The sequence below is a fragment of the Trachypithecus francoisi genome, unplaced genomic scaffold (assembly GCF_009764315.1).
Source record: "Trachypithecus francoisi isolate TF-2019V2 unplaced genomic scaffold, Tfra_2.0 Lachesis_group17, whole genome shotgun sequence".
In the NCBI taxonomy this organism is placed as follows: Eukaryota; Metazoa; Chordata; class Mammalia; order Primates; family Cercopithecidae; genus Trachypithecus; species Trachypithecus francoisi.
Genome location: NW_022681462.1, coordinates 47,206,516 through 47,227,053, shown reverse-complemented (window position 1 = coordinate 47,227,053; position 20,538 = coordinate 47,206,516). Strand labels below are relative to the sequence as shown.

Sequence of the window (20,538 nt, the reverse complement as noted above, 5' to 3'; positions counted from 1 at the left end):
AGTGACAGGGACACCCTCCCCACAGGGTTCATGTCAGGGATGTTACCTTGAGCAGGAGGAACCAGCTGACCACCTGGGGTGCTTCTAACAGGTACATTACTCATAGATTTCAGGGCAATGCTGCCCATGCCATTAAGCTCCCGAGACCTATGTGAGCAGGAATGCAAATGCTGATGTTCCAGAGTTACTAGGTGTTACCTTCCTGAACCCCCAGGCACAGATGACAGGAACAGATCCAATGTTAGTATGTGTGTGAAATGCAGACCCTGGCTGGAGTCCAGGTCCCTAGAACAGTTACCTGGCATACAGTCGGTGCTCAAGAAATGCTGCCTCTATTATTACCAAATACCATAATTATCTTAAGCATATACTTAAGGTAATATGTATACCCATAAAGTTATCAACTACATTAGCCAAATAACCATTTAATTAAAACTAAAAGCTCAATCAAAATGTCCCATTTGTCCACCAGCTTTACCTATGTAAAAATTCACTAGGTAAGAAATACAATCATAGGACTGAAAGCAAAAGAAAACAGTTGAGAATCATATCACTCCTGGAACATATTCTAAATAAAAATGCAATTATGTGTCCCTGACACTCTAGTCAGTACTCCTAAGTACCCATGCACACTGAGTGGTCCTGAGTGTCTGGGAGATCATCTGAAACTTTTGAGTCCAGATATTCTGGGCCCCAAAATGATGAAAGTATGTTCCTACTAAAACTGATTAGCATTTCATAGAGGAAGTGGATAATGTAAGCCAACAGACTAAAGTAGCTTAGAAGGCAATTCGTTCTGCTTCTGGCCAAGAAATAAAGCAAAAAAGTTTAAATACCAACAATAGTATAAAGTTAATTTATGGATCTTTAATGCTGGCATTTCACTAAACACACGATGAGAAAGAGAGTCCTCAATATCCTCTCCCACCCGTCAGAGAGCCTACCTGGCTTTACACTGCCCTGTCCTCTGTGGTACCATGGGGAGGGAAGGCGATTAAACTCTCATCCGAGGTCAGGAGCAGGTGACCTGGCCCTTGGCACATGCTTGACTGGGGCTCTGCTGGGACCTGAGACAGATGGTCAGGAAAACTCCTGGATGCTGGCCATGCTGACAACACTTTCCCCTCCTATAGAGCACACAGCCAACAGTTCCCCAGGCTCACCTGCAACTGGACCCTGGGCCTGACAGCACTGCTCCCAGAAACAGACACTGCATCTACCAACAGCCTGTCCTGGACCAATGTTCCACAGCCACGTTGATTTACCTGCATGTCCCACCACACCAGAGGGCATTTTCATGAGGATGTGAAAGTTCAGACCCAAGTCCAAGGACACACTCAGTGAGAACATGAATGGAATATCCTGTACCTGGGCCTCCACCTTCTCTGCACAGTTGATTGGCTCCTGCACTGCCCGGATGTGGGCAAGGCAAGCTTTTTACACACCCTGTGTCAGAGATAAGAACTGAGAGAATGAAGGCTTAAATCTTAGAGTCATACGGCAGTACGGCCAGTGTGGCAACCTCAGCATGTTGGTCTGTGAGCAATTTCTACTATAACATGCGGGAGACCGAATCTGTGACATAAAATATCCTTGGCAAAAGCACCTCAGCACAACAACGACTAATGAAGAAAGCGTGAAATAACGTAAATACATATCAATGACAATTCCTAAAGAGGTTCAAATTACAGCAATAATGCATCCATTTTTATACTTAATTGATAGAAAAGTAAAAAAAGAAGATCCATTGATTTGGAGGCTTCAGGAAAAGAGGCACTTCTTAGCTGCTGGTGAGCAAATGGCAATGAAGAAGTATTCTGTTCACAGTCATAAAACAGTATTCCAAACCCAAGAACGGATCTCTAGGAATCATTTTTAATATAAGGAGATACATGGAAAAAGCTGTGATAACACTATTAATTTATAATACTGGGAAACTGAGCTTCCCAAACACCTATCCCCAGACAAAATCAGTCATGGCATTCATTCCTTTACAGCACTTTACATCTCAGATCAGGGGCTCAGCACGCCTAAACCGCAAGCCCAGACCCTGGGAAAATACCTGCTTCATGTAGGCATAGCACATGGTCTCTGCGACACGTTTGCCTTCATCATAGCAGGCCCGAGGTCCTATTGGATTCACGTGGCCCCAGTAATCCTCACTTTGAGGGTGGACTTCAGGATCTATGATGGGAAAAAAGTGAGACTGTTTTCATCTTTCCGTTTTCCAGTTCATATCAATAATGCATATTTATGATGCAAAAGGGAACTTCGGAAAGACCCATTTAGAGATGGAGAGATGTATTAAAGAGGCCACCTCAGGTTTCCGTTCTCTAAGTCCCAGTAGGACATGATATTAAGCAATGACAACATTTTACTTACAGGGGAAAAAAAAGAAAAAGATCAGGCCTCCCAATTTTAAGTTTTCCCTCTCTTTCGTAAATTGTTCTTCACTTTTAGAGTGCTACGCAAATTACAATTAAATACAAGCTATGTGAAGAGATACATGGTTTTGTTTTATATTTATAAAATTGGTAACTGGAGCAAAACATGTATTTATTGAAAAAAATGAAAAACGCAGCATCTGTGGAACATGACGACCTTGACATGTGCCATCAGCAGAACAAATCGGGACCTGTGACAAGACAACGTGGAGGCTCCTGTAGGGCAGGTGGAGGGATGGGGTGTTCCCTGGCAAATGGGTGCCTGTTCTTCTAGCCCTCATTTTACATTCCCGATTCCTGTTTCTCTATCGTATAAATCAACCACGCTTTCAGACATACCAGGGGAAGAGACTATTGGAAGAAAACAAGTAACAAATTCTTTTATTCACACAAGTATATTTCTGGAATGTGAATATACATCTAATTTATTTAGTACACCTAGAATTTTATACATACTTGAGTACAACTATGATATAAAACGTGTAAGTCTTTGCCATGAAATCTGGACAAAAAGATGCATTGTTATAAATTCCCATCTTGTTTATCTTACCCCTGAAGTCTGACTTGGGACTCAGTGGGCCTGAGCAGGTGCAGGGAGGTAAACAGACAGGTATCCTGCCACATGTCTACTCAGCGGATCCCTCTGGGTCAGCACAGCCTCCGCGGCAATGCAGAAGTGTGCTGCAAAGAAAGGTCTGTGTATCTGCTGCTGTGGTTTAAAATTCCCTTTCGAAGGGCAAACTTCTCACTGCTCAGTGAGAGAAAAGTTCTAAGGAAAATACTTCCTGAGAGAAGGGAATCATTGACTTAAATTCACAGAATGTACCAGATGATTGATTTCAGCCCTTTTTTCTGGGGCTCTTTGACAAGAGCTGGGCAAGCTACACTCCAAAAGAGATGGTCATAAATTTGACAAAGGACAAGAAAGAAAAGGCTGGGTACGCCCATCTGTCCCTGGACTGGCACCGTCTGGACTGAAATGCTCAGGACAGCAAGCTTCTAAATAAGTCCCCTCACAAAATCACCATGGAAAAAAACAGGGAAAACTTACATTGTTAACACGAAAGTAAAGATCCAGAGTAAAAAATAATTTCCAATCATCTCCCCTTTCCAGCATTCTGTGAGGCTAAGACACTAAGCAAATGCTCCACGAAAGTTTACTTTGGTTATTCAAGGTCAGAGGAGAGCACTTGGTAACTTCCACAAATTACACTCTCCAATTATTTAGGAAGCCTAAGGAACACAGGCTCCTGTCAGACATGCAGATAATAAATGAGACAAGTGCGGGAAGCAGGGTGGCTGTGGGAAAGATGTCACTGTGCCCCTCTGGACAGACACCATACCCCACAGGTAGGGAGGGGCACACTCTGCTCTTTTATTAATAACTGCTGAGGACTTCAAAAAAGTAGAGTATGAACTACCTTTTCATAGAGATTACAAAGAATATCACGGCATTTAGAAGAATTTCTCTGTTGCTATGATTTTTTTCATTTAGTTTCCTTTACTTAAAAAAAAAAGTCTCTTCTGATTTTACCCTCTCACTTCCTTCTCTCGTCCACAGTAAGAATGTGAAATAGAAAAATTGCATCATACCAGGACCTGGCTTCCGCTGCATCAGCAAAGCAGTTCTCCTAAACCTTGCACACCCAGCTGGTTTGGGGCTGAAGAGAAATCAATACAAATTGGAAATAAAGCCCCTGGTCCCCACCCCTCAACTCCTTCCCAGGCAGGGAAGGAGAGGAAGGCTGTAGCTTGGTAAAACAAACTCATGGGTGTTCTGACACTATCTGCTTAAGGTTCTTCCAGAACTCGTTATACAACAGGGGAGGCAGTAAGCGCATGTCTCTTCTCCCAGGAAGCCTTAAAGGCCAGCCCATGAGCTCTTGGGAGGTCAGGCATGCAGCATGCATGACTCACATAGAAGAACGACATGTGCTAGCCAAACAGGTAAAAAGATAGTGTGATTTCTGGGGTGTTTTCAGAGCAGAATGGCAGAAACACTTCTGTGGAATCATAAACGGTGGGTCTTTATTGGCCAGGTGACAGGGTGCAGTGCTCCAATGACGTGTGATCAAATGAGAGAGGTTGTCCCACTGGGCAGAGGAGCTTGGCAACCCGGGAGGCTGACAGGTAGGCTCTTGTGCACAGGAGGAGCATGGGCAGGCTGAGTCTCCTCAGAAAAGAACCCTGGACTCTTCCGAGACAGGATGAAAACAGTCCAAGGGCTGGAGTGAGCATACCCTGAGAGAGCCCCCTACTCACCTCCATACACCTCCGATGTGGAGGCCAGGAGCAGACGGGCGCCGACTCGTTTTGCCAGCCCTATAGAAAGCAAAGACATGATAAAAGAGACTCAATTTACATGTGCGGGCACATTTTTTGCTGGCCAATTTAAGCAATGTTTTAGTATTAAAGACATTTAATTATCTATCCAATTATCTACTCTTACTGCATCTGCATTGGCACCAAAATAAACAAAACAAATGCAGTAAGAAAAACATAAATGGATTCTCGGAAGGCCAGTATTTTGTTGAATACTTGTCATAAGCAGAGCCACATGCAGAATCTGTTAGCTTGATAAAGTGTGATTTGAGGAGTTTCGTGAGGCACTCCTCTGCCCCCAAATACTACCCCATATTGTACTGGGTAACTTTCCCTTGGTTGGCAGAAGGCAAGGCCCTTCTCTCCTTAACTTCCACAATGGTCCACCTGCCACTTCCTGAACATGTCCTGGGCTCTTCTAACTGCCCATGCCACCCTGTCTGGATAACTGTCCACACATTCTTCTTCCTCCTTTGCGGTTCAGCTTACACAGCACCTTCTCCAAAGCAACTGTCACATTCCTCAGTCCTGCTCTGAACTCCTTCCCTGGACTGGCCATTCACATGTAACTGACTAGAACATCATTATCTATGGTGATCAAGTAAGTATGGAAAGTCTTCCAAACTCATTCACAGAGTCCCAGTGTACAGAGGTTAATTACAGGCTCCAAGAACCCCCCTGACCTTCATTAACCCTGCACTTAAGACGGGACATACCCCATCCCCAGTCGCCACTACACTAGACGGGGGCTGTGTGGACACCCCTCAGCTCTGTCCCCCACACAGAGCAGGGGCCAACACATGCCCACAAAGCACTGCTAGGAGGGTGTGACAAGCTAGGCACATGCAGCCTATGTGCGCTTCTGGGCGAGGCTGGTAGGGGTGGAAGGATTCTAGCGTGTGGGAACCAGAGGTATTAGTGTGTCCGACAATGTAGTAGCTTCAAAATGAAGGACCCTGAGATCTTTTTCTTCCTGATTAAATTTTTAATTTTGAGATATTTGTACATTCAAATTCAATTGTACAAAGTAATAGAGGGACCTTATGTATCTTTTACCCAGATTCCTCCAATGCTAAAACTTGCAAACTAGACTGTGTCCCTATCAGGACATTGCCATTGATATGACCAGTGACTATTTCCACTGAAATGGACATTCCATTGATAAAAGTGATAGAGCATTTCCATCTCTATCAGGATCCCTCACACGGTCCTTCTGCAGCCTCTCCTCTCTCCCTCCCACCTGCTGACCCCTGGCAACCACGAACCAATTCTCCATGTCTATAACTGTGTCATTTCAAGGACGATACACAAATGGAACATGACCTCTTGGGACTGAATTTTTTCACGGAACATATTCCCCTCAAAATCTATCCAAGCTGCAGTGTGTATCAACAGATCCTTCCTAATCTATTGCTGTGTACAATTCCAGGGGATATATGTATGCGCTGCCGTTAACCACTCACCTACGACAGGACATTCTGGTTGCTTCTCATTTTCGACCTCTACCAAAAAAAGCTGCTATGAACATTCATACAGGTTTTCACGTGAACATAAATTTTCATTTCTCTGGGAGAAGTGCCCAAGAATACAATTACTGAGTCATATGGTAGGTGCATATTTAGTTTTTTAAGAAAGCATCAAACTGTTTTCCAAAGTGACTATACATTTTATATTCCCCTCTACCTGAGTTCTTTCTAGTTTATAGTTTTCTCTGAACTTTGGTCACAAACACACATCACAAATGCAATGTGTTATATTTCAAAAACAACCGAGTTTAAAGATTTTGAAACTAGGACTACTTCTGTATCACTTTCATGGAATGACTTACGCAGGATCTACAGAGGCAACTGTCAGGGAGTGAAGCCAAGGGAGCTATCCTGCTGCTACAGTGTCTGGGGGTTACGAAAAGCTTTCATCAGAGGAAGAAGTCTAGCACAGGGTCTGGGAGGCGGGCAAGTTACATAGAGGAAAGGGTCTCACCAGGAAGAAGCCAGGCAAAGTTCATGGCATCTTATCTCAAGTGCAAGATGGCTAATGACAGCTCCTCTCCGTTCAGAACACAAAGTCCAACGTGGGTTTCTTTCCAGCCTACCAATGGTCTCCCTTCGCCCTTTGTCAACATCTCTCCTGGAAGACTCTTTACCATTCCTGCAAGGCCTCCACATTCGATCTCAGTCACAGCTCAAACCCTAGCTTGAGTCACTTTTGCATTGAACTCTAATAGCATTTTGCTGAGGCCTCTCTTTGGGAGCCTTTCCCATCCTACTAGTTATCATCGACACTTGTGCCCATTCAGCAGCCCCCACCCCCCATGGGGCGCCGAGTGCAGAAGAGCCTGAGGGCAACCCCATCTGAATCTGCCCCACAGTGACAGGACCCATGGGCACAGTGACTGCATCCCCTAAGTAGCAAGAACAAATGGAATCTCTCTAAACACCAAGTGCATGATGGGTTTTTCCTCTACGGTCTAGTTCTGGTATGATGCAGGGGTAGGCGCTTGTGATGGCAAGAAGAGGGCGCCACGCACACCTCTAAGCAGAAGCAGCAGCACCCTGTTCTGTCTGGGACCAGAGCAGGGGACGGTAACAAAGAAGATAAAGCTCTTTCCAGACAGGAAGAATGGATCATCTTACTCCAAACAACTTGACCCTTGTGATGGTTCATTTTATGTGTCCACTTAGGCCCCGGGGTGCCCAGGAATCTGGCTGAACATTATGCCCGGGGGTGTCTGTGAGGGTGTTTCCAGAAGACAGGAGCGTCTGAATCTGTAGACTGCGTAGAACAGATGGCCCTCCCCAGTGTGGATGCATCATCCAGTCCCTTACAGGATTGACTGGAACACAGAGATGGAGGAAGGTCGACTGCTTACACAGAACATGGATCTGCCCTCGGCTCTCCAGTTCTCAGGCCTTGGAACGACACCCCTGGCTTTCTTGGTTCTCCAGCTTGCAGAAGGCAGACAGTGGGACTTCTCGACCTCCATAAGCATGTGAGCCAATCCCTCGTAAGTAATCTCTTTCTCTGTATCTCTACACATCCTATTGGTTCTGTTCTTCTGTAGAATCTTGACTAGTACCACCCCCTAAAATATTGCGTCTAAGAGATAAACCAATCTCTGGCTGCCCTTTCATTACCTTGACTCCACGTTTTGTTCAAATCAAAATTTAGTGCTGTATTTCCCAAGTCTATTTGCAGAACCTGTATTAAATGTTCCTACACTTAAATCCATCATTTACTTGCCATTTTAAAAAGTGGTTCCTTTCTTCCACTTTGCAAATAATCAAAACCCCGAGAGTTTTTTGAAAAAAAACTGTGCCAAATGTAAGCATGCCTCCAATTTTAAACATTAATATGTGCATATTACCCAGAGCTATAAATCTAAGGCATATCATTTGTGAATATACACACATTGCCACCCTTAACAATGCTCTCTCTTCCATCTTTCATGAATGCGAACCCTGAAGTCCAATCTAGGGCAGGCACTCCATCTTGATAACATCCCATACAGATGTCTCCATCCATTCCTTCAAAGAGTGCTACTGAAACAACCGTGTGTAAGGCCGTGCCAAGCCAATCTCAGGATGAGAGCCACCACTGCCTCTTTCCAGCATGAGGCATGCCACTTATCCTTGGCATTCATCAACTGGTTTCAGAGGAGAGGAGGAGGGGAAGGCTGGGTGGTCACATGAAGCGCCTGTGGTCACTCCCAGGGGATCTACACCAGGGTGCTGCAGCCTGATTACTATGATGCATGAAAAGTTAGAATATTAGAATATCTCCTCCATGACATATTCTGATGACAAATAAAGTCACACTGAAATAACACTGCAAAACTGCCAAATACCACAGGCAGGGCGATAAGGGACGATAAGGGACTCAGATCCAACTCTAGTAGAAGATTCAATGTCCTATGCTTATAATCATCTAAAATATTCCCAGCAAGAGCCAAAAAACAAGAAAATGACAACTTACCCAACATGTTTAATGTCCCAATCGTATTGGTCTTTAATGTCTTGATAGGATTATACATGTAGTTTGGAGGGGAGGCTGGAGATGCCAGATGGTATATCTGGTCAACTAAAGGAGACAAAACAGAAGCCTATTACTTTAAAAAAAAAAAAAAAAAAAAAAACTGCTAAAAAAATACTGACCTCCTAGGATATACACTGTATAATAAACGTATTAGTATATCTTTCACCAAAATCAAGTTATTTTATTCGTTATATAAACTAATTTACATTTGTAATTAGAAAAAGGTTAAACAAAAATAGAAAGTCTAATTATCTGGAAACAAAAACATGTGCTGGGTCAGTTATTTGAGTCTGTTCTCGTGTAATCAGAGTCAATTCGATTACTGAGTTGATTGTTTTCTGAAATATTTGTCCCGGATAAAGCACTCAAATCAGAAGGAAGACTGATTTTTTTCAGACACAGAATTAAGCATGAAATTTTTTTTTAGTTTGTGAGGCAAATACGACTTAAAACCAAAGACACAGAACTATGGGAGAAAGTAGCCTTTCCTTTGTTAATGCATCCTGTATACATAAAACCAGACCCTGAGACCATGGGGAGGGAGGGAGACGGGTTTTTAAAGCCATGAATGGTAAAGCAATTCAGATTCCACACAACCCCTGCTCCTCCTGCACAGGCATTCACTTTAACATCACTATCCACAGCCCCCCAGCACGGATCCAAGTCAGGTAACACCTGCACACAGCAGAGAAGTCTTTGGGGACCAGCCTCTCACTGGAATGGCAGCAACAGACACACACAGGAGCAATGCCATCCTTTCAGACAAAGTCCATGTCATGCCATTCTACTTCCAGCCACTGGTGAGGAAACACATCCACCATCCACAGGAGAGTGAGGAACAGGGATCTGAAAGCTCTGCTGCCAAAATGAGTCCTCCCTGGCACATGGATGTGTAAGAATATCTGCAGGGGCCCCTCTGCCTGGCCTTCCGGGCTCCCCCTGACCAGGTAACTGCTGCTGTCTTCCCTTTCCCAATGCTAGGAATGGAAGAGCTGAAGATCAAGCCTTTGAGCTGCAGCAGGTCAGTCTAGAGGTTCTCAATCAATCCTGACTGTGCACTAGTCAGCCAGTGAGGTAATGCCTGGGTCCCCAACACCCTGAAGCAAGCTGGGAGACTCTAGACCTTCATATATATATATACATATATACACACACACATACACATATATACATGCATATATACATATATGTACATACACACACGTATACGTGTGTGTATATATATATATTTTAACATTTGAAAGTCAAGTCTGAAAACCAGTGAGTTTATTTAGAAATAGAACTAACGCTTATGGGAAGAGTAATCTTTTTGTAAACAGAACTAACAAAACCCAAAATCTTTAAAATTATTGACGGTCTGTCAAGATGCAAGTTCGCTGAAAGGATCTGTCCAAGTAAAAAAATCCCGTGACTGCTGTTCCCACCCCACAAGTTATTCTGAGCTGAAAAACTGCTAAAAATAAAAGACGAACTAACATTCTATTATACAAATTGTAATTTAACAAGATACCTTTTAAAAATCAGTTTTCACAAAGTCCCATAATTCTAAGGCCAAGCTATCTTTTGCAGTTTCCAGCTAGGTCCAGCACAGATCGGGTCAGTTCCTGCACACCTGCTTCCAAGCTCCAGGGCTGCAGGTAGAAGCAGCAGACCATTAGCCCCAGAAACAGGCACTGTGCTGCCTCTTCTGAAGATGACTCCTCATACCCACTGCCACTTTGGAGCGGGACTATGCCAAGTTCAAAACCAAATGAGGGCTGGGCACGATGGCTCACGCTTGTAAACCTAGCACTTTGGGAGGCCGAGGTGGGTGGATCACTTGAGGTCAGGAGTTCGAAACCAGCCTGGTCAACATGGTGAAACCCGTCTTTACTAAAAACTTTTTAAAAATAGCTAGGTGTGATGGCAGGCACCTGTAATCCCAACTACTCAGGAAGGTGAGGCGGGAGAATCACTTGAACCTGGGAGGTGGAGACCGCGGTGAGCCAAGATGGCGCCATTGCACTGCAGCCTGGGCAACAAGAGCAAAACTCCATCTCAAAAAAAGAAATAAATAAAATTTAAAAATTTAAATTAAAAAAAAAAAAAAATGAACCTGGCCGGACCTTTGGAGCTGAGTACGACACCACAGAGTCTGCTCAAGTGTGCCAGACCCGGAACCTGCTGCCACCTGACTCACACTCACGGGCATTTCTGCTTAGACAGGGTCACCTTACATTCCTCAAAGAGAGTCTAAACAACTCTGTATGGGTTGTGATCTAACACAACAAATTATTCATCACTATCTTTACTCTTGAGGTGACAAGGTATGCAAGGAAAGACAGGAAACTGCATTAAAGGCTAAGAGGGAAGAAGTGTGCCTTGAGAGAACAGGAAACCGCCCCGACATCAAACAGAAAGCCACTGTCACTAGCCTCGCACTCCTCCCTCCTCATCTTCTCCAGTCCTGGCTTTCTTCTTCAAAGCTCAATGCAGACGTCAGTCTGTGTGGGAAGCCTTCTCACTGCCCTTGGTCAGAAATAACCCCTTGCCTGCACCGCTAGCCCACAACGGCTCAGCGCTGCCTTGTCCAGAGATTCACACATGCCTTCCTCACTAGATGATGAGCTCGCCAAGCACAAGACGCAGGCCTTTCCCCTCCTGATGCTCTCCACAGTGAGGACTCTGCAGGGAGGGAGGCCCCCTCGGTCACCCACAAACGCAGACCCCTGAGCTCACTGCAGGTCTCACGCTTCAGGATTTCCAGGAGGGCCTGGAAACCTTCCATTTACAACAAACACCCTTCCACGGTGCTCTGGTCCAGGCCAATTTGGGAACAGGGCTCCACAAAAGTTAGCTGAGAGAAGAACTGAGCGTAAACTGGGGTTTTTCCATCCCCAAAGGCCAGTCCATCTGGTTCGGTGTTTCTTCCTCATTGGACAGGTCCGTCCCACTGCTGCTCCGGAAGGCTGAGGGCTGCCCCGTCAAACTGTCGAGACGTTCAGTTAAGTAGCGGTGCTGCTGCATCCTCCCATTTGAGAGGAAACTGAAAACTCCATGAAAATCTGAGTTTCCCACCACCCGCTCTCCTCTGAGAACGTGTTCTTCCTGTAACGTTAACAGTAACTCCAGTTCCTATCCTAAAAAGGACACTGCAGCAGAGTCTGTTGGTTAAATAGTCTGCTGAGCAATTCTGAAGGGGAGCAAAGAGGGGAAATTCAGAACAGGGACAAATAACCAGCAATGAGAGGTGCCAGGTAAACACAAAGTAACATTAGTAACAACCGGCTTCAGGATGTAAATGAAGCAGCGAGGCTAACCCTCTAACCCTCACAACCCAGGACGAAGGCCCTTGGAACATGTCAGCTGCACAGTTCAGAGTACACCAAGCATGAGCCTGATGTTTCAAAATCCAAGCTGAGGTGGGGAGAGGAAGTCAAAGGGGGACAGAAAGGCAGCCCATTCACGGGTGCTCACACAGCCGTTCAGAGACCGCTCAGAGACCCTGCCACGACCTTCACATTTACAAAGCCATGTGCTGGAAGTTCAGCTAGAAAAATAGAAGTCTCAAGAAATGAGCCTAAAAGAGCTCCAATTAATGATCAGCGGCATTCCTACCAGAAAGCAGGCAGGGTAATCTTATGTTGGGAAGAGGCTGGGTAAGGGCACGGCTGCAACTTGCTCGGCCCTTCTGTGAATTCTGACCAGGAAAATCCAACCAGTCAAACCACAAATGAACTCTCTATAGGGTCTTAGGTGGAATTTCACTGTGCCCAAAACCCACATAAATGACACATAAATAGGGAAGAAAAAAAATCACCGTAGGAAGAGAACAACTCGGAATAACCTGAAACCACTGTTTAGAACGCATCGGAGAAATCAAGCATTTTCTTCTACCAAAAAAACCTCTTCCACATAAAAACTGACTGTAGCTTCCACTCCTTTGTTGATTCTCTTTTTACTTTTGTCTTAAGTTGGTGACATAGTCTGTGTCAAGCTTCATTCTGTGCCACTCCCACACTCTACGAAACTGCCAAGGGCCAGTTAAGGATTTGTACCACGAGACTGAAGACTGTGGAAACACTAAAATGCAAAACAATGGGTTAGTTCTTTCTGTGAACTCACATGATTATTTAGCATATACTGAATTCCCATCATAAAAGACACTTACAGTAGAATTCTCCTTCTCTACACTCGAGTCAGAGGTTTTACAACGAGACGTTCCTCTCTGCAATGGGAATTCTCACAACATGGCCCTAGTCTTTGTCTCCAGCAATAGTATTGAGGATGGAAAACAGGAATGAAGAAGATACAGAACTTCTCAAAGTATAAAGACCAAATTTCTCTCGGCACAAAGAAGCAAAACAGCAAGCTTTTCCCTTCATTTCATGTCAAATGTATTTACTTAGGGCAAAGGCTGCACACACTGGAAACTGGCTCAGCCCCCGGGAGCTGGGGTTGCCCGCCAGTGCTGTCGGCTGTTCTGAGCGAGGGGCTCACCTTCCCTGTGAAGCCACCGCAGGGGAAAGAATTTCCGGTGTCCTAGGCTGCTCCACAGGAAGCCCCCACAGCTCCAAATTAAACCGAGGGCGATCTCTAAGAGCCGCCACTGCAGTTTTATTTACATTTACAGTATAAACTGAAAGCTAAGAAAAAAATTTCTAAATGATACTTCAACAAAAATATTCTAATCAGAGCTGTATGCTTTAAATGTCTACATAAACATGGACTCAATCCCCTTGGCAAACACTGTTTCCACCCCTCCTCTTTAGGGTGGGTGCCCAGGGTTAATGGCTTGGCTCTCCTGTCTTCCCTCTCCTGGTGCCCCCACCCCCAGCCCTCCACAGGAACTGAGCATCCAGGCAAAAGGCAGGTAATGGACAGGACTCCACGTCTTGGTTTCCTCACCTAAAAAATGAGGAAAATAGCTGCCTACTTCGCACAGGTATTGACATAATTAAACTTGCCAACCACAAACAGCAATTAGAATAGCACTTGGAATATAGTTAAGTGTTAGCTATGGACACTTCCTTCTTTTTATTTTCCTGGACCTCTTCAACAGAGATACTACAAGTTCCCAGTACTGGTCTTCCCATGACACAATGCGCACTTCTGCCTTTTCCTGTTTCTCACGGAAACGCTGATCTCAAGATCACTGTTTATGCAGATGGTGGAAAAGTAAATTGGGACAGTATTTCAGGGAAGCACAGGTGCTCTGTAGCAGGACCCTGGGAAAGCCAGTGTACTATGAAAATGATGACAGAGACACAGATGCGTGGCTTTCTGAAGCATGGTTTATGATGGCCCCAAACTGCAATCAACCTAAAGATCCAACAACACAGGACTAAGGAAATTACAATATATTCATAAGAAGGCAACTTGCTAACAAGTAATGTTGAGGGGAAAAAAACCCGTGTCTTGGTAAAGAGATCTAGCTAGTATAGCCACAAAATAGAACACTAAGCAGCTGCCAAAAAAGGTCTCTATATATGATATATATGAAAGATCACCAGGACATAGTAAGTGGAAGAAAATAAGATTCAGGATAATACACAATTGGTTATATAAAAAGAGAGAACTATAAATACCTACTTGTGTTAGTTGGGTCACATACAAACACTGCAGATGAATACAAAGAAAGGATCAACAGCTGTTTCCTGAGGAGAGCTGAGAACTGGCAAGAGGAAGGCTTTATAGTTTTATCTTTTCCATTTTTATGTTTATTATTTATTTATTTATTTATTTATTTTTGAGACAGGGTCTTACTCTGTCACCCAGGCTGGAGTGTGGTGCCATCATGGCTCACTGCAGCCTCGACTTCCCGGGCTCAAGTAATCCTCCCACCTCAGCCCCCTGGGTAGCTGGGACCACAGGTGCATGCCACCACGCCTGGCTAATTTTTGTAGAGACAGGGTTTTGCCATGTTGCCCAGGCTGGTCTGGAACTCCTAGACTCAAGCGATCTGCCTGCCTCAGTCTCCCAAAGTACTGGGATTACAAACATGATCCACTGTGCCCAACCATCTTTTCCATTTATTTTTTAAAATAATTGAACCATATAACCATATTACCTATTAAGCATGCTTTTAATTCGAAAAAAAATCACATTTAGGAAAACAACTGGATGTTAGCTTCAATGGTTTTTTTGTTTTGTTTTGTTTTTTGAGATGAGGTCTTATTCTGTCACCCAGGCTGGAGTGCAACGGCACTATCTTGGCTCACTGCAATCTCTGCATTCTGGGTTCTAGAGATTCTCATGCCTCAGTCTCCTGAATAGCTGCGACCACAGGCATGCACAAGCATGCCCGGCTAACTTTCTGTATTTTTGGTAGAGATTGGGTTTCACCATGTTGCCCAGGCTGGACTCAAATTCCTGAGCTCAAGTGATCCACCCTCCTTAGCCTCCCAAAGTGCTGGGATTATAGGTGTGAGCCACCACGCCCAGCCAACTTCCTCAACAGTTTATAGAAAGATTAAAAATAATTTCCTATCTGCCTTGTAAAATACCTTTCTACATTTTCTTTAACACGTATGTATTATTTTCATCATGAGGAAAAAAGATTATTTTGAAAAGAGAAAAATATTTCAGACTCTCTTCCATCTCATTCCTTATCAAATATATAAACAAGACAATTCTTTCATTTAGTTGAAAGTATGTTTAATCTCTCGAGATTTCTCCTTTGTCCCATATGTTATGTAGACGTTTGTTGTTTCATCACTAAATATTTTTGTAATTTTCCAGATATCTTTCTATTACTAATTTCTAGTGTAATTCCACTCTGGTCTGAGAGGACACTTTATAGGACTCTATTCTTTCGGGTTGGCTGAGGTGTCCTTTATGGCTCAGAATATGATCAATCTTGGAGAATGTTCCATGTGGGCTTCAAAGGAAGGTACATTTTGGCATTGTTGGATGAAGTGGGCATTATGAGGGCAGAAAGAGGGAAGAGATGGAGGGGGCAGCAAGCGGGAAATTATCAAGGGCACAGAAGACCTGATGCTAAGGCTGAGGACCCACTGAAGGAGAAAGTGGAAAACAGGCTTCAAACTACAGAGGCAGAGAAGCATCTTATGCTCTCCCAACATACATGCCAACTGAGGGAATGCAAGACTCCGAACAAAGGACAAAACAGCAATTATTTACTGTATGACTTCATTCGGTGTGTGGGTGTGTGTGTGAGTGTGTGTTTGCATGTATGTGTATGTTTGTGTACATGTCCTACACACAGTCACAGAATTGGCGGAAATGGCCTAGAGCAGCTATGATATCAAAGCTCGCAGTTAAAGAAGATAATTTACTTATTAAAACACTATTTTTATTAGGTTCTGGCTTCTCAGTAGTACTGAAATTTTATGAACAATAGTGTCATAAAATAAATATTTCTTGCCATGTGCTAAAAAAGAGAAGAGAGTAGTAATATTAATAGGTATCATTTAGGGGAGGCCCAGGGGGGTGGATCACAAGGTCAGGAGATCGAGACCATCCTGGCTAACACGGTTAAACCCCGTCTCTATTAAGAAATACAAAAAATTAGCCGGGCGTGGTGGCGGGTGCCTATAGTCCCAGCTACTCAGGAGGCTGACGCAGGAGAATGGCGTGAACCCGGGAGGCGGAGCTTGCAGTGAGCCGAGATGGCGCCTCAATGACTGCACTCCAGCCTGGGTGACAGAGCGAGACTCCGTCTCAAAAAAAAAAAAAAAGGTATAATTTGGGCAGCACTTAGTGAAATGAGGGCCCAGTGCTGTGCTAAGTCCTCACAGTAGTTTTCTATTGCTGCCTAACCAAATTTAGAGGCTCAAAAAATATCCACCCACGATCTGATCTGACAGATCTACAGGACCAGGCACAGTGTGGCTCAGCTGGTTCTTGGCTCTGCCTCCCCCCAGGCAGAAATCAAGGTGTCAGCAGGGCTGTGTTCCTTTCTTCAGAGGATGATTCAGGATGATGGCAAAATTCAGTTCCCTGAGGCTGCAGGACTGAGGTCTCCTTATAGGCTCTCAGCAGGGAGCTGGTCTCAGCTTCCAGAGGCTGTCAACACTCTCCCGCTCATGGCTCCTTCAAAGCCAGCCAGGGTGGGTCAGGTCCCTCGCACATTGCAAACCTCTCCAGCTTCCCTTCTGCCTGGTCTCCCCGTGGTGTCTCTCCTATCCAGTCTCTCTACCTGACTCTTCCATTCTCTGTTGCTGCCTCTGATGCTTCACGTGACTATGTGGGGGCATACCCAGATAATCCAGGATCATGCTTGTTTTAAAGCCAGCTGGTTCATAACCATGATTCCATCAGCAAAGCCCTGTGACAGAACCACCTAGCATCTTGGGTTGAACCATGGGAAGGGGCATCTTAGCAGGGAACTGTGAGAATCTGCCTGCCAGGCCCTGTCACATGCATGACCTCAGTTAACCCCACAGCAATCCCAGGAGGAAGTCCAAGAGGAAAGTGAGCCCACTGAGCTATAATCTACATAGCCTCTTACACTTTACAAAAACTACAGCTTCACTCCAAAATGAACTCCAAACAGATGACATAATTAACTGTTTAAAAATGAAGCAAAAAACCAACCAACAAAATAACACCACAGCTCCTTTCTAAATATTAGATTAAATAGTCATCTAACCTTGGAATGGTTAGAGCAGAAAGAGAACAGAAGAAACAGCAAAACGGATATGAACAGATGACACTATGTTATAAAATTTCAATCAAACGAAAAGGCAAAAACTTTGCCTTTGTGGGAAAAATGCTAAATACAAGCCCAACAGTTAACATTCCTATTACAAAGAACTCATACTAAAAGGATATTTTTTAAATGGACTAACAAAACCATTTGTATTCCTCTGATGAATTAACATGTTAAAGTCTAACCATATTTAGTAACCGGAGAAATGTACATTGAACCACTGGTTTTCTATCAAATTAGCAAGATCAAGGGATTGGCAGAGTGCGTGCTGGTGAGGACCTGCTTCCTGGTTCATATGTGCATATTCTCACCATGTCCTCACATGGTGGAAAGGGGCCAAGGGGGCTTTCCAAGGCCTCTTTTATAAAAACACTAATCCCATTTGTGAGGGCTCTGTCTCCATGAACTGATCACCTCCAAAGGCCTCACCTCCTAATACCATCACTGTGGGGCTTGGGATGCCAACATATGAATTTGGGGGGACACTAACATTCAGATCATAGCAGATGTGTACTACAGGAAAGTTACTTCAACAGGTCCACGAAGTTCAGGACCAGGGGTGCCATGTAGGAGAGAAGACAGCTATTTACACCGTTATAACCACTCGTTACAACACAGACTAGGACAGCACCTCATACACATTGAGACATTTCAAAAATAAAACCCAACATAGCTTTCAACGTGCTGAATCAGACAGCTTACCCTCAGGGATCCCGCAGCTCTGGCGAGGCCACCTGCGTAGCTCTGAATAATAACAAGGTGCAGTTTTCACTCACCCTCGATGTAGAGGGGCTCTACCACGTCGTGGTTAATCAGCTCGAAGTTCTCATGTCCGATCCAGTGCTCCACGTTTCTCTTCCTGCCCGTGAAGAAATTGTCCACCACGGTCACCTCGTGGCCGTCCATCATGAGTTTGTCAGTTAGATGGGAGCCCACGAACCCTGCGCCTCCGGTTATCTGCATCCGGACAGCGTGTGCAGAAATTCCCAGAAAAAGCACATGAGAACACAGTGAGGACCAGCTCCACGGAGAGACATCTCTGGTGTAGCCACGACTTAAAACTCAGGAGCAAGGCGGGGAAGGGAGACAGCAAAGGTTTTAAGGTAGCATCTTGACTCTCACTGCAGAACAAAGAGGGGTCACACTATCTATCAACTCCTAAGCAGCCTAAAATTTCAAACTCCCACTCTGGGAAGAATACAGAAAAATCGTAGTTACAAATTTCAAAATGTCTTCGCTGACAGAGAATTTCCCATTAGTCAAAGGTTCTTGTTTTATAACAAACGGGATGCTGGACATAGCTCACATGGCTTTAATATTACTGCTGAGAACTTTAAAAATTACTTTATAGAAAAAACAATCAGCAAAATGCAGAGATTTGGTGAACTACCAAGAAAAAAAAAAAAACCTTAATATTTAAGTTAGATTCAAAAACCGCATGAAAAACGAGTATCTTTTACATTGTTTACGAGAACAAATTAATAAGCAATACATGCTGTTTGTAGACTAAAGACCTAAACGCCTAAGTCCATTGTGTGGTTAATTTCTGAGTGGTGATGTGAACACAGTGTGGTATCCACTCCCAGCCACAGAGCACGATGAGGCAGCTGTGAGGGGTCTTGACAGGACCTCAGTAATAACAAAACCTAGACCCCTGCAAAGGTGAAAAGTCAACTGCACTTGAAAAATACTTTTAAGTTGAACACAGGTATTTTATTCCAATTAAATGGTGTAACTGGAGGAGGATAAAGGGAATTTCATCTGGGGGAAGGTTATAGGCAGTGGGAGTGAAAAGAATAGGCTCAGAAAACAGACTTGACATGCGCAACTCGATTCTCTAGCGTGCTGTATCCTGTTCTCTACTCTGCCTTCTCTTCACCAAAATTCTCATTCATTTCACCCTTCTGTTTCAAACTGAAAGAACAGGAAGACAGCAATCCTTTCTACCTAAAATAAAAGGTACACAAACTCCTAGGTCTATGGTTTTAAAACATGTAATTCTCCATGAAACTCCTGTTTAAAATAAATGAAATCTCACACACGATGAAATATTCACCACGGGTGAGACAGTAAAGCCACCTCAATTTGGCCAGAGTGGTAGCTCACGCCTGTAATCCCACACTTTGGGAGGCCGAGACAGGTGGATCACTTGAGATCATGAGTTTGAGACCAGTCGGGCCAACATGGTGAAACCCCATCTCCACTAAAAATACAAAAAATTAGCTGGGCATGGTGACACAGTCCTGTAATCCCAGGTATTTGGGAGGCTAAGGCAGGAGACTCACCTGAACCCAGGAGGCGGAAGTTTCAATGGATCGCACCACTGCACTCCAGCCTGGGTGACAGAGCGAGGCTCCACCTCAAAAAAAAAAAAAAGAAGTCACCTGGATGAAAAAGATAAAAAATGGCAGAGGAGAAGTAAGGGGAGGCTATAAACTAAAAATGAAATCTGGGTTGGGTGCAGTGGCTCATACCTGTAATCCCAACACTTTGGGAAGCCGAGGTGGGTGGATCATTTGAGGCCAGGTGTTCGAGACTAGCCTGGGCAGCATGGTGAAACCCCATCTCTACTAAAAATACAAAAATGAGCCACACGCCTATAATCCCAGCTACTATGGTGGCTGAAGCACAAGAATCACTTGAACCTAGGAAGTGGAGGTTATAGTGAGTTGAGATCACACCACTGCACTCCAGCCTGGGTGACAGAGCGAGACGCTGCCTCATAAATAAATAAATATCCTAAGTCCCCCCAACTGAGTGAACTCCCTCTTGGCCAAAGGGAACCCCAGAGAAATCTGAAAAGCTGAGTTCCCAGCCATGATGTGAAAGAAGACTGGGCATAACTCACTTTACTTTCTCTTTTGGAGTTTAGACACAACTGACCAACGTTAATGTTAAAACAGAGATCATACACACGACCTAGGGTCGTGCCAGACAGGAGCTAAGTCACATCCCTCCAGGTCACTCTGACCCAGTGTACTGGTGAACAGACTTCCTTGTCACAACTTAGATTCCTTTCTGCTGACTCCAAAGTTTTACACAAGGATTTACGCCTTTAACCAATTAGAAAGTAAAAAATCTCTGAGC

The 20,538-nt window shown here is 44.3% G+C and overlaps 1 protein-coding gene across 5 annotated transcripts in view; it reads right to left on the bottom strand.

Moving 5' to 3' along the window:
* UXS1 (UDP-glucuronate decarboxylase 1) overlaps positions 1-20,538 on the bottom strand; it is a 95,167-nt gene that overhangs the window by 27,580 nt on the left and 47,049 nt on the right. For 3 of the 5 annotated variants that reach the window (XM_033175554.1, XM_033175553.1, XM_033175556.1), the window contains 4 exons: positions 18,228-18,408; positions 8,739-8,843; positions 4,707-4,766; positions 2,063-2,184 (listed from right to left, as the gene is read on the bottom strand). In XM_033175554.1, the coding sequence (XP_033031445.1) occupies positions 2,063-2,184; positions 4,707-4,766; positions 8,739-8,843; positions 18,228-18,408 (468 nt within the window). The remainder of the gene's footprint in view (positions 1-2,062; positions 2,185-4,706; positions 4,767-8,738; positions 8,844-18,227; positions 18,409-20,538) is intronic. The other 2 variants (XM_033175557.1, XM_033175558.1) reach the window with 1 other exon arrangement.